The 13,755-nt window shown below is 40.8% G+C and overlaps 1 protein-coding gene across 3 annotated transcripts in view; it reads right to left on the bottom strand.

Annotated features, from left to right (window-relative positions):
- Positions 1-13,755, bottom strand: part of VDR (vitamin D receptor) — a 73,877-nt gene that overhangs the window by 33,607 nt on the left and 26,515 nt on the right. For all 3 annotated transcript variants that reach the window (XM_035101210.2, XM_035101211.2, XM_035101213.2), the window contains one exon: positions 1,824-1,895. In XM_035101210.2, the coding sequence (XP_034957101.1) occupies positions 1,824-1,895 (72 nt within the window). The remainder of the gene's footprint in view (positions 1-1,823; positions 1,896-13,755) is intronic.

The raw sequence follows: 13,755 nt of genomic DNA, 5'->3' as shown, positions 1-13,755 counted from the left end.
AAAACATGATGTTTATCACTTGTTTGCTTTCACTACTGACAGAGAAACAATTATATTTTGCAACCAAAATGGGATTGTCAGATAGTACTTTGTTAGCTGGGTAGAAACAAAACAGACTGCTACAGTCATTTTACTTAATAAATGGGGCATGAGATATTAAAGCCTTAAAGGGGCACAGCTCTTTGAGCTGGCTGTATTTTGTTCCATTCAGACACTAGCCCAACAAAGGCTATAAAACAGCTCAAATATCACCTCAGAATGTTTAATGGCTTTTCTGATGTATTGGAATAGGTTCCTTGTGGAAGTCATGCCAGTCATATAATCTAGGATGGCAGATTAATATTCCAAATTGTTATTAGCCTTTGCTAACATCCCATATTTTTGTTTTATCTCCTCAGGGTTGATTAAGGGTTGATTAAATATTGGCAGCAAATACAAAAGGAGCAAACAAAATCTACAAAAGGAGCATATCCATTTGGTGTCTTACTGAACCGGTAAATTGCTAGTGTAGAAATACATCTGGAAGGTGAGAGGTGAATTCATGCTCTACTAGAAAGAGCAAATCTGGTTACCAATACAGACAATTAATCATTTCAAATGGGCAGCAGGCCAATTTGTAAGTTTTTCAGTACAGAATGTAAACTGATCAGCTGCAAATTTCCAGTTGTTTAAATGATCAAATAGGTAACTTGATTTTGGAGTCTGAACAATAACTGAATACTCTGCTCACTGATAGGTGTTCATATGTGGCGTGTTTGAGATGTGACTAAATACTTGCATTAGAAACCAACACTACACTATGTATTTAGATTTGTAGCCAAACCCATCCCAACAGCAGCCATGATGTAAGAACTCAGGACAAAATCCAATTCCCTCATCCCCAAACCTGTCGCCTCAGCTGCCCCCCAAACTAAGATAAGCTTTAATTCCCACACACACAATCCTCCACAGATGTTCTGAAGAATAGCAAGGTGGGGAATGGGGAACCTCTTCAAGATAATAATTCACCAGTCTTCCTAACAAGGACACATGTTAACAACGTTCATCTTTTATATAGCACGTCAGAGGGTATTCAAAGCATTCTGATTAAAGTGCTGCAGTTAGGATTATAACCAAACAAATGTTAAGGCATGTCAATGTTGTTGTCTGCATTTTGCAGATGAAGAGCCAATGCTGAAAGAGAGACAGAGAGAGAGAGAGAGAGAGAGAGAGAGAGAGAGAGAGAGAGAGAGAGAGAGAGAGAGAGAGAGAGAGAGAGAGAAGGGATGTCAGCTCATAGCAGAGAGAGGTCACCACACCATTTAAAGTGCACTGATTTCCCCAAAGAATCCTGGGATCTGTAGTTTACTGCTCACAGAGCTACAATTCCCAGCACTCTTAACAAACTACAGTTCCTGTAATTCTTTGGAGGAAATCATGTGGGGCTTTAAATGTATGGTGTGGATGGCCTGAATTTGTAGCAGAGGCAAGACTGAAGACACGCTGATCCTTAGGTCAGTCTCTTTGCTAGAAAAGCATTAATGTAACTTGAAAGTTTGCACACTTCAACAAATAGCTAGTCCCATCTGAAATGCCACTGCTTTTTAATCAGAGACCAACCCAACATAATCTGCAGAGAAAGAAAACAAAATGCACGTAAGAAGTGGACTCTTCAGACAAGTCTCAAGGAGCACATTATTTTTCATTTTGTTTTCTTCAGATTTTTTTTAAAAGCCAAGATGACATAATTTTAATAATACACAATTCTCCCTTTGCTGACCGAGGGAAAGAGACAAACTTATTAAAATCGAATAAACAGTTTGCAAGAAAGTGATATACTTTACCAATATCCAGGTCATTCTGTATACTCTGCTGGTATAATTCCCACGAGTTCTGAAACTGCGACATTGAGCCACCTGCAACCCAAAAATATTTAAGTTTGATTTAATATCCAACGGCTGTCAAGACAGTTTGGTAATCTCACACTCTGCTTTGAGTTTGGAAATTTACTCTAGCTTTTAACTCTCATCTATTGACGTAAGCAACATACATTAAAAAGTGAGGCGTGGCACTCTGCAAACAATCCACCACACCCAAATGGGATTCATTAAACAGAAGGTGTCATTTCAGTACAGCTTCTCAGGAACTTCTATTGGCATGGAGATAATGCTAACCACATGGTGCATTATTCCCAGAAGCATACCACATAATTTAGAAGAATTTTCAAAGACGAAACTGCATTTACACATGGGGGTCTGTGCTATGGGGGTGAGGGGAGGAAGACTTTCCCATTTCAGATCACAGCTACTTAACAGCTAAAAAGAAAACTCATGCCAATGAACTGAATAGTGATTTTGAGAGATACTTTAGCTGATAAATATTTTAAAATAGAATTTTTGTAATGATAAGGAAACAGTACAGCACGCCTCTGCAAAGGCTGGCATTTAAGGGGTCTCCCCTATTTTACCTTACATAATCACAGAATCATAAAATTGTAGAGTTGGAAGGAACCCCAGTGGTCATCTAGTGCAATCCCCTGCAATGCAGGAACCGCAACTAAAGAATCCCAACTGCTAATTAATCAAGATTTGTAGGCAATGTAGAAAATGTGTGGTATGTCACCCATGCTACTACCTTAGCCTGCTTTGAATTTGACTTTGGTTTCTCATAATATCCATGGCTGCCAAGCTACAGCAAGGTAATACGTTAGCAGGTTTTGACAATGTTCAGGCAACATCCTGTAGCTGTGTGTTTTTGTGTGTGTGCTGTACATATGTGGTGTGCATGCATGTGCTTGTGTGTGCGCATATTGATATACACATACACACAAGACTCACTATCACCAAGTTCATCCCAAATATTTAAAACACTGGCCTCTAGGAATGTGAAGACCTTTTCAAACCCATGTTTTTGCAAATTTTAGTTAAAATCTTTATTGCAACCCACTGATAAGACAAAGTAGTCTTCATTCTTCTACCTGCATCTTGATGATAATACTTTCCAAAAGCAGCACAAAATTCAAACAAGCATTATAACAAAGGAATTAATGCATTGTGTACTAACCATCTCTCATGAGTACTCTCTCTCCCTTTTTGTTTTGCAGGTAAGTCAGAGCACCATCTTTCAATGGCATTAAAAGCACCTGCTTATTCTTCACCTAGATTCTAGAAACCTGCTCTATTTTTCAGTACAATATACATACTACTATATATCAGTTTAACTCACTTTAATCCCTCCTGACCATGCTATCAATTTGTGTCGACAGACAACCAAGAAGCCTGATAAAAGGCGGGCAAGAATGGCTACTACTAATCTAAGCATATTTTAGTTGGATCCATCATACTTCTGACCTAGGACAAACATTCAATTATTACTTTTTAAGCATAGCACAAAGGTTACACCAAATAAGTGTTATAAATCTGAACAGGAGCAGATTTATGGGAAAAAAATATCCTTTTTTCTGAAAGATATGATTAAATGTATGGAAACTATCTTTCTGCAAAACAAACTGGCTCCATCAGGAACTGGGGCATCTGTTCTCAATCGTTGAGCTCTTTCAGCTCCACAAAACCAAAGCCCTATCTCTTTTTGGAATTAAAGAACACTTTCTCTCAGTTACTGGGCAATATGATACCAAGTAATGTTTAAATACACAGGGTGTAACACTCATGTCCCACAGAGCACAATGTTTCCTCAACCACCACCAGATATATTTAAATTTGCTTTTGAAGCTAGCACTTGCAAAGCCTGGCAACCTGAGCTGGTTCACTGGGTGCAAGAAAACCAAAGTTATTGGCCTAAGTTCTCAACTTCCAGCCCTGCCATTTGAGGGCCAACACACTACCCAGGAGCTGGGTCAATGTAGAGCACCACAGAAACTTTGATTAATTGCTGCTGATATGAACTACATTAAAGTAGGAGCCTTTCAGATCATTAGTACACCGTCCTTAACAATTTCAGGAACCACGGCCTCACTTGTGGTCGGAAACCAGAAATTCCCTGAACAATCTGACATTCCCCAAAATGCCATCAATTGGACCACAGTTGACTTCTGCATTTGACTGGCAATGCTTTAAACTTAGTAACAGAAGGGGAACTTGTGCAGCAGAAATGTACTTCAGATAACATCAGAAGACACTCTTTGTAAACCACCTTATGCATGTTGCTTTGGCTTAAGGAGTTTTGTTTTTTTTAAGGCCCAACTCTCACAACACAACTATTCTCTTCTTCGAGGAAGGGCACAATTAATCAACTTCTTTAATAAATAGTTTTGGTTCTGGTTCTAGCACCTCCAGGTCACTTACCCTTCCCTCGGGCCATATTAGTCCTGGTAAAATTTTGTTCTCTATCATGGTCAAAACAGATTTCATTAAAGATAACAGGAAGGTTTTCAGGACCACGGTCAAAGCTATCTACAAAGCCTTCAAATGATTTTACTACAGGGCCTGCTGCTTCTTTCCCTGTAATAGGTGAATCTGGTAGAGCATAAGACTCTTAATCTTAGGGTTGTGGGTTCAAGTCTCTTACTGAAATATCCTATGAACAAGCATTTTAGATAGTTTATAATCCTTGCATTAAAACTGGAGAAGCTCATGGGCCGCCTCCAAAACTCCACCCTAGGTAGCATAGGAGCATCTTCCATGAAAATCTTTAAAGGAGTGATGGGAGTGGAATGATACGTACACTTGCAGCAAACAACTGGCAATGTGTTAGCTGCATGCCAACACACACACACACACACACACACACACACACACACACACACACACACAGCTAATAGGTTTCTGTAACACTCAAGAAGTCTACTCTGCACCCCCGAGTCACCTTCTTTCTGCCTTCCAACTAAGCAGGAAGTCAAGATAGCAAATTTCCTGGCCTCAGAATTTAAAATATCAGCGTCAAACGTATCAGTAGTATCCTTTATTTCGGTCATAGACCAGCATAAGATAAAACATAAGACTTAAAACAGGTAAGGAATAAAAACTAGTAATTAGAAGGTAATTATATCATACATACTTAAAAAGATAGAAACAGGGACAAACAGTTAAAAGCGACTATAAGGGAGAGTGAAGGAGCACAGGCTTATGGCACAGGTTTGGGGCCTAATTTGTGGCACAAACCATCCTTCGATGTATATCCATAATGGCAGTGCAGAATCTAGCAATTGAGTATGTAACATCTGGGTTTTTATCTTGAAGTAGCAGAGAGGTATAAAGTTCTTCTGTGCAACCTGGGAATTTATGTACAGTATAGGCAAGATGAACCTAGCTCGTATATCTGTATAGTATTGGCAGTGAAAAAAGACATGTTCTGTTGTTTCCAGTTCCTGAGAGCCACATGGGTATTAGGTGTCTTCCTATAGCGGCCTTCCTGGATGGCTAAAGAGAGGGCCTGGCAGCAGTAAAAGCCCTTCACTGTTTTGGAATTCCAAGGTTGGTTATATATGGCATCTGGGAGATGAGGTGTCTTCTGGTTTCACTGTTTAAAATTTTCAGGGACCTGGCTAAATCTGCTTGGCATTTGGTATCTTCTACACACAGTTTGATGGGGTTTTTTTTGGCTTGTTCATACCTCATGTTAAGTAGGATCTGTGGGGTGAAGCCTAGAGTTGTTATGTTTATCATTGCATGTTTCCAATCGTTTGGAAACTGTCCTTAATAGTTAAGGGAGCAAGGCCATGCAGGAGGATGGATAGTCTCAGCCAGTAATTAATATAATTTCTGTCTAGATGCAACTTAGATAAATACCATGGGATAAATACCATAAGGGTTGCAATCAGGATAGCATGATACTTCACTATGATACATATATAATGGCTAAAGACCAAAAGGCATATGGATTTTCCCAGCACACAATTATGACAATGTGACTAAGCCATGACTAATACAGCTTTCAGATGCTTTCCCAAACAGGCACCTACTAAGGCAGCATGGGATTTAATTGTCCCCTTTCATTGTAGCATCCACAATTCATTTCCCTTTTGCTGACTAAATAAATAGGCATTGGATGTAGCAATCCTGCAAAAATTATGAGCTAGCCAGGAAACAAATATTTTACTCTTTGGAAAGGCCTAGTTCTTTTGGTCCTTAATTGGATTTTTTTTCCCTTTTTCTTTTTAAAAACCATACTTCGTCAAGTTATACACTGGAATCAACATTACGCATTTCACGGGAACATAGGAAACTGTTTTATACTGACTCAGATCAATGGTCCATCTAGCTCAGTATGTGTGCACAGGCAAGTCTCCTTTGCTTTGTTTCTGGGCCTGATTTATAGCATTGGTTTTGACCCTGAAAACTCTACATGGTTAGGGACCATGTTATCTGAAGGACCACCCGAACGAGCCTGCTTGTGCCTTAGAATCAGCTACCGAAGCCCTGCTTATCTATATTAGGTTGATAGGTAACAGAAACAGGGTTCTTTGGGTGGTGGCTCCACACCCAAATGTTGCCCATCCCTGGCAATTTTTAAGAAAAATACTTTTAAAATGTTTCTTACTTTGGTCCGCTTTTTATTCATTGCTGTGATTCATTAAGGCCTGGCCTTTCTCTTTTGCACCTCATCATAAAGGCATTAAGAAAGGAGTATGTCAGGCCTCCCAGGGGAGGAAATGACACAATAGGGACTCCACAATTTAAAATGCCTGTCCCACATTCCCATCAGATGAGCCTCTGAAGTCAATGAGAAATGAAACAAGGTCCCGATGACAGATGACATGCACAGCATAGGCAGGTTCAAGTGGAGAGGGTATTCCTTCCAATAGCCTGGTTCCAAAGCATTCAGGGCCTTCCTTCAAGGTTATTAGCTTTTCTCAATTTTCAATCTTGGTAAAAATAATAACAAGAAGAAGAATAGACACAAACTTAAATCACTTTCCCGCCACTTCTGATTTTTTCCTGTACTGTACTGTGAAGCTTATTAACCTTTTAAACACAGATGTAGCATGAAAGGCTTATTAAACAACTTTCAGTGTGACAACTGGGCTGCAATGAAGAAGCAAACTAGTGCAGTAAATGTGAAGGATTACTAGTACAGCAAAGAAGAATTACTACTACAGTACAGTAAATGTGAGGGTCCTTCCCCATTGTTAGGTTATAATGAAAAGAGACTGACAAGAGGTAAGACTGATGACTGGTTATGGTGATTTTCACACCTCTTTTGCAATTCGAAGTCACTGATGTTTCTAAGTGTGAATTAATCTGGAGAGGTTCCCGAAATACCATGAGAGTTTGTTATTACTTTGAATAACTTGATATTAAACAACTGCAACAGGTAGACAGTCTCTTCTACAAAACGTTATTTCCTTTTGGGGCTTTTGGCAAGCTCCGTAATCAGCAGTATTTTTCACTCAGACCCAGTTTTTCAAAGACATTTTTCAGACACAGCTGTTTTATAGCAACACCAGTTATGAACTATTTTAAAATTGCTTTCTGGACTCTCCATTAATACGTTCCTTCACCCATTCTTCCTTTCTTCCCTCACTGAAAACCAACAGGTAAATTTGCCTATGCAGCTTGAGATGTTTCCCGCACAATTACCAATACTAATTTGTTGTGTTGCATTTTTTTTTAGAAGTACTGAGCACCCACTGTTAATAATGTCAAACTGAAGTATTTTTGGCAGTATTTAGGAACACCAGAAACTGTCTTTTACTGAGGCAGGGAACTGGTCCATCTAGCTTAGTGGTTGTTGTTCTTTACAGAGACAGACAGCGGCTCCAGGTTTTCATGCAGGGGACAATTCCCATCCCCTTGCCTGAGATGCTGAGGAAGGATTGAACCTGTGATCCTTGGCATGCAAGGCACATGGTGTGCCAATGAGCTATGGCCCTTCTTCTACTTCCATCAGTCCGCCATGGCTTGATACCAAGCTTCCACATTATGAGGTAAGGCAGCAGCCTTGTTGAAGAGGGGCAACTGTCCTACTGCCTCTAATATATTATGAAGCTGCCTGCTCCTTCAGCAGAGAGGGAAAGGGAAGACAGCACTGTAGGAAGCTGTGGGGAAAGCTGCGAAGCATAGCACCTCTAAACACAGCCATGAAGAGCATTTCCTCAATGGCACTTTAAAATTTTTGAAACACAAAGATCTAAAAATATATTAAAAGTGGGTGGTGCTGGTGGTGGCAGTCAATGGGAGGAAGAAGGGAGTACTGATCCTCAGCTCATGTGCTCATGAGTCTCATGTAACCACATGCTGTTTACATAAGCAATCACAGATTTTTCCACAAGAAATAACACATTTTCTCCAACATTAATATATGCAGTCTGGGCTCTGGGATAAGTGAGTTATGCCTAGCTGCCCCTCGGAAGTCACTTTTCATGCTTTAAAAAGGAACAATGGGATAATGCACCAGCTTTTAATGTCTACTTCCAGTATTTTGTTTGCACATTAGTGTCTAGAGCAGGTTCAACAAAACAAACAATAATCAATGGGACATAACAATTCAGAGACAGACAACGTTCAGTGTTGGAAATTTCCCTGAGAGGAGGAAGACTTTCTTTTCGTTTTTCCATTGTGCTCCCCTCTCTGTGGTCAATTTGAAGGTACTGTATGTTTAACTAAAATGAAGAATACCTAAAATTGCTGTTCCTTTTGCACACAAATAAATTTACTACCGAAGTGCAACAGACCACTGCAGTGCTTTAGAATTAATTTTTGTACACATGAATGTATCTTTTCTTTAAAAAGAAGAAGACAGAAATCTATTGCAGTTCTCTTTAAGTGGTATAAACCAGGCATCCCCAAACTGCGGCCCTCCAGATGTTTTGGCCTACAACTCCCATGATCCCTAGCTATCAGGACCAGTGGTCAGGGTTGAGGGAATTGTAGTCCAAAACATCTAGAGGGCCAAAGTTTGGGGATGCCTGGTATAAACACACAAAAATATAATTTATGATAAATTAAAATGCTATGTTATTTTGTCTATTTTATTTTGAGAAGTGGCTTGGGATAGAATTGACCTCAGTTAGCTTAGCCATTTGGTCATTTCAGTTTCTCATTCACTTTAACAGGTAAATCAGACCCTGCTGGTTTAGTTAAGACAGAGAGAGAGAGATTAAACACTACAAGACTACTGACCCCATAATTGTTCCAGAGTACATGGAATATGAAGTGGTTCAGGTTTGCTAAAAATGTTTTACACCTATTTCAAAAAACTGTTGAGGACCACAGCGGCACTACTTGTTTGGGAGAGTTAAACAAATCAACAGAAGCAGTGTCACTATAAGTAGTTCTTTTACAGTTCTAATTTGAGAGCAAACTGTTTCAAGCTGTCCATCGTAGTCAAATTATAGGTTTATGAGAATCCCAAGAGTCAGTTTGTGTGGCTTTCAATTTAACATTATGAAAAAGTGGAACTGTTTATTCAATCTTAACTGTGTCTTGTTGAGCAGGTTCCAGATCCTGAATATTACTTTTATACTAACACCTGGGTTCACGCTGGCTCCTATTACGCTGTAGTGCAGGCATCTTCAAACTTCGACCCTCCAGATGTTTTGGGCTACAATTCCCATCTTCCCTGACCACTGGTCCTGTTAGCTAGGGATCATGGGAGTTGTAGGCCAAAACATCTGGAGGGCCGCAGTTTGGGGATGTCTGCTGTAGTGCTTGGGATTACAGAAATTTTAGGGTGGAATGTGCATGTGCAAAGGCAATGCAGGGCAATTTTTTGTTTTACTTGTAAGACTGAAAGGTTTGAAATAATAATTTTGTTACATTGGGGAATCTTTATTCCAGTTGGCTTTTTCTTTGCTTAATATCACACTGTTTTCATGTTGTAGCTATTACACTAGGAACATCTAAAGCAATTCCAACTAATACTAACTTCTCCAAGCTATCTAAGCTAATGCCATCCTGCCTTGTGGCACTGAATCCCAGGTACTAAAATATAAAAATCCTAAAACTGGAGCATTTCCCCTTCTGCAGAGAAAAGTGGTTTGTATTCAAAGTGCTTTTAATTTAATCTGCTTCCAAGATTGTCTCTCACTCCCCACCCCACGCTCGTTTCCAAAGGAAGCTTGCAAAGATCCTTGGGCAGAGTGGCTTTGAAAGCCCTGGGCTTGGCAGTTGGAAAGCACCAAGCTCAACAAAAATAAATAAATCAAAAATTAAATAAATAAATAAATAAATAAAGGAAAGCACCAAGCAGAGGGTTTTGCAAGCAGCAAGAATCAGCCGACTGCTGGGCATTTGAAAAGTGCTGTGCAAGGTGCTTTTCAGGCACTGCTTACCTGCAGAGACCCATTGAACGAAGCCCCACCTTTCCATGCCCAACACATGAAGAATGCATGGGGTATAGGCTTGTGCTCTTGCCATTTCACTCAGTAGAGTGAATGGGGTAATTACAACATAAAACTTCAAAACTACTGCACTTTTAAGTGTTCCCATCACCTCACATTAATATCTCAGTACGTCTTTTCAGTATGGCGTCGTTTCCATGAGCTGCTCTGGTTTGCCAGAAGCTGGTTAGTCATGCTGGCCACATGACCCGGAAGCTGTACGCCGGCTCCCTCGGCCAGTAGAGCGAGATGAGCGCCGCAACCCCAGAGTTGTCCGCGACTGGACCTAACGGTCACTCAGGGGTCCCTTTACCTTTATGTCTTACATCAGCTCTGCACGGTAGGCCAGAGTTATTCAGCCAGGGTTACAAGTGGATGGCTTGTTCATGGCTCTTTCAGCGCTGCATCATGCATATTCCTTCGTTTAAGGGACATTGCATCATTCACTGGATTCTTCCATCATTGCCAACCAACGAACCCCAGTTGTGACCTCTTGCTTACTAGCTAGCTAAAACTGCAAATCATTGTGGAATGCCGAGTTTCAACTGCACAACCAATAAATCTAAAACTTACATTACAGGGTGCTATTTAACAGGGACTCTGCCAGGATCACACAACTCAATCCTCTTAAAGGGACTGGTGGACTCTGCCACCGTGGTGTTTACTTCAGCACTCTTGAAAGCCTTTGATGCTGGAATGATTATAGAAGATATGACCTGCATCGTGCCAAAGGTCAAGCAGATAACTAGTGCCTTCTGGTAAACTCTGAGTAATTATCTATCTACCCAAGGCAAAAATCCCAGAAGTCATGTTCACTATATACCTGTATTAGGTATGCTTGAGGAATCTGATGTACCAAAATTCTGAAGAGCACTCACCTGATCCACCACTTCCAGAATCAGTATGCAACACCCCATGTGTTAGGGTGGTTTCTGGTTGAGATGGTTATGTCTGTCTTTTTTGTCTGTGTTCTATCACTGTGTTAAAGAGGTGGTTTAAGGGAATTATGTGCCTGGGTCAAGGACAGGGGGATGAGGGGAATCAGGCTATAATCCCTTTGATACCAGGTTGGGGGAGGTACGGAGGTGGGTAAAAGTATGGTGGGGCTTAAGGTTAGCATAAGGCCACCTGTGTAGCACCAGTCCAGGTAAGAAGGGCCAGGGCAGGGAGGGTCACTATCATCCAGAAAAAAATTAATCTCCCTCACCAGAAGATCAAGCCACACTCTTTCTGGGTTTATTTGTTGTGTTGGGAGAGCGACAGAATGGGGATGTTTAAAGTGTACCATTCACCTATCTGCATTACAACTTCCTTAACTGTGCTGGTGGATGTAGTCTCAGGTGTAGTGCTGGAGAAGTATTGGGGAAATATTTATGCTGTGGCTACCTCAAATGGGCCACCTCAGGACTTCAGGGCCTCTATGAATATCTCAGTACATCACTAGTCCAACATGTATTGCTGGACATACCTTTGACCTAGTATTTTCCACTGCTCATCATAAGTCTGTTGTCATGAACAGACATTAATCCACATTTTTTTAGAAGATGTGGAGTGCCAACACATACTTTCCTTTTCTGATCACTGGTTTTTTATTTATTGTGGGGAAAACCCAACATTTAAATGTATGCATCATTCCACTGCATGTTTTTATACCAAACAGCACTGTGTGAATCAGCTCAAAGGAAGTCAGAATCTGTATTTCTGTTTCCTAACAGAAAACAGCTGTGTTGCACAAGGGAAAACAACACCATCCAAAGATTATTGGCCACAGCTTCCACTTTTCATCATCAACATCTCAGGTGAAAAATGTGCATTCTCCTGGATTTTGTCTTGTAGTTATGGTTTTGTGCACACTTTCAATAAAAGAGCACAAAAACCTTGCTTATGCAGAGGGAAGGAACGGATTCCACATAAGCATCTTTGTGCAGGGTAGTAAACAAGAGTAGAAGACTTTGATATACAATATCTATATAGGATGTTTCCAACTGGCACTTAATATTGTTAATGGAATAATTCCTGAAATTTCTGCTAACACTCATGGGGGGGGAATCAACTCTACATTTTACTTTGTTGGTTTGTAATATCACTAAAGAGCATCTACTTACAGAATGTAGTGAAGCTACATACCTGGCCTAGAGACACTGTATAGTAGTAACTATATATTAAATGAAGAATTTAGTAAAGCTGCCAAGTACAGAAAGCAGCGTAGCTACTGGGAATACTATGTCCTGTTCAAAACACAGACAGTTATAGATACATGTAGTACTGCCTTCCATTCTGTCTTTAGTTCCAAGGTATACATGGTGCAAAGTAACAGTCTATTTTTAGTTTGTGGGCCTAGATAATGATACAGATATGTACATATTGATAGGCATGTGTTACTAATTCAAGAAATGTGATTAGGAAGATTGCTGGTTGTTACATTGCTGATTCAGTTAGTAGTAGGTGACCAGAGTGCACATATAAAGCAGGAAAAAAATAAAATGTTCATAAACAAACATCTCCTTCCACTGAGAAAGGCTACCATGATTGCATCAGTTCACCCAATGAGAAAGGAAGGAGGATGGCTGAGACCACAGGTACCCACACAAACTTACTGTAATGATCACTTGCCTAGTCAACTGGCGCCCTGGGAAGCATCTTGGGAGTTAAAGCTTCCCCTGTGATTCACCATGCAAGTTTGAGATTTGGCAATAGAAAGCCGGTTTTCAATTTATCAAAGAGGGAAAGGGGACAGTTCCAGGCCCTGTGGCTGCAAAGAAAAGTATGAAAGCACACACACAAAAAATGAAGAAACTCAGAAACCAGGCACACTAGTTCACGAAGAAGTGGTAGCAAGATGGGCTTTTAAAAGCCTATATAGCCCCCCGTGTTCCCCCACTACTGTTTTCTGTTCTTCCTCATTCAGGTCATCTACTCCTAATCTCTATGATGTCATCCCCCTCTCCTCATTACCATGCTTCACCTCAGACCTCCTGCATGCTCTGTGCTGGTCTCTTTCCTTATCAGTGTTGTGTCTGCTCTGGGCCTGTGCTGTGTACATTTAAGATTGCATCCATTTATTTTAAAATATAACAGGCCTGACAACATTGCACCCAAGTGTAGGCTGCTTTATTTAATTTTATTCCTAATGGTTTTTATTGGGGACACGGGTGGCGCTGTGGGTTAAACCACTGAGCGTAGGGCTTGCCGATCAGAAGGTCGGCGGTTTGAATCCCCGCAAGGGGGTGAGCTCCCATTGCTCGTGCCAACCTAGCAGTTGGAAAGCACGTCAAAGTGCAAGTAGATAAATAGGTACCGCTCCATGCGGGAAGGTAAACAGCGTTTCCGTGCGCTGCTCTGGTTCGCCAGAAGCGGCTTTGTCATGCTGGCCACATGACCTGGAAGCTGTATGCCGGCTCCCTCGGCCAATAATGCGAGATGAGCACCGCAAACCCGGAGTCGGTCACGACTGGACCTAATGGTCAGGGGTCCCTTTACCTGTAATGGTTTTTATC

This window comes from Zootoca vivipara, chromosome 2 (genome assembly GCF_963506605.1).
Source record: "Zootoca vivipara chromosome 2, rZooViv1.1, whole genome shotgun sequence".
NCBI classification, from domain to species: domain Eukaryota; kingdom Metazoa; phylum Chordata; class Lepidosauria; order Squamata; family Lacertidae; genus Zootoca; species Zootoca vivipara.
Note: the sequence above shows the minus strand (reverse complement) of the source record. Positions and strands in the feature narration are given on the sequence as shown.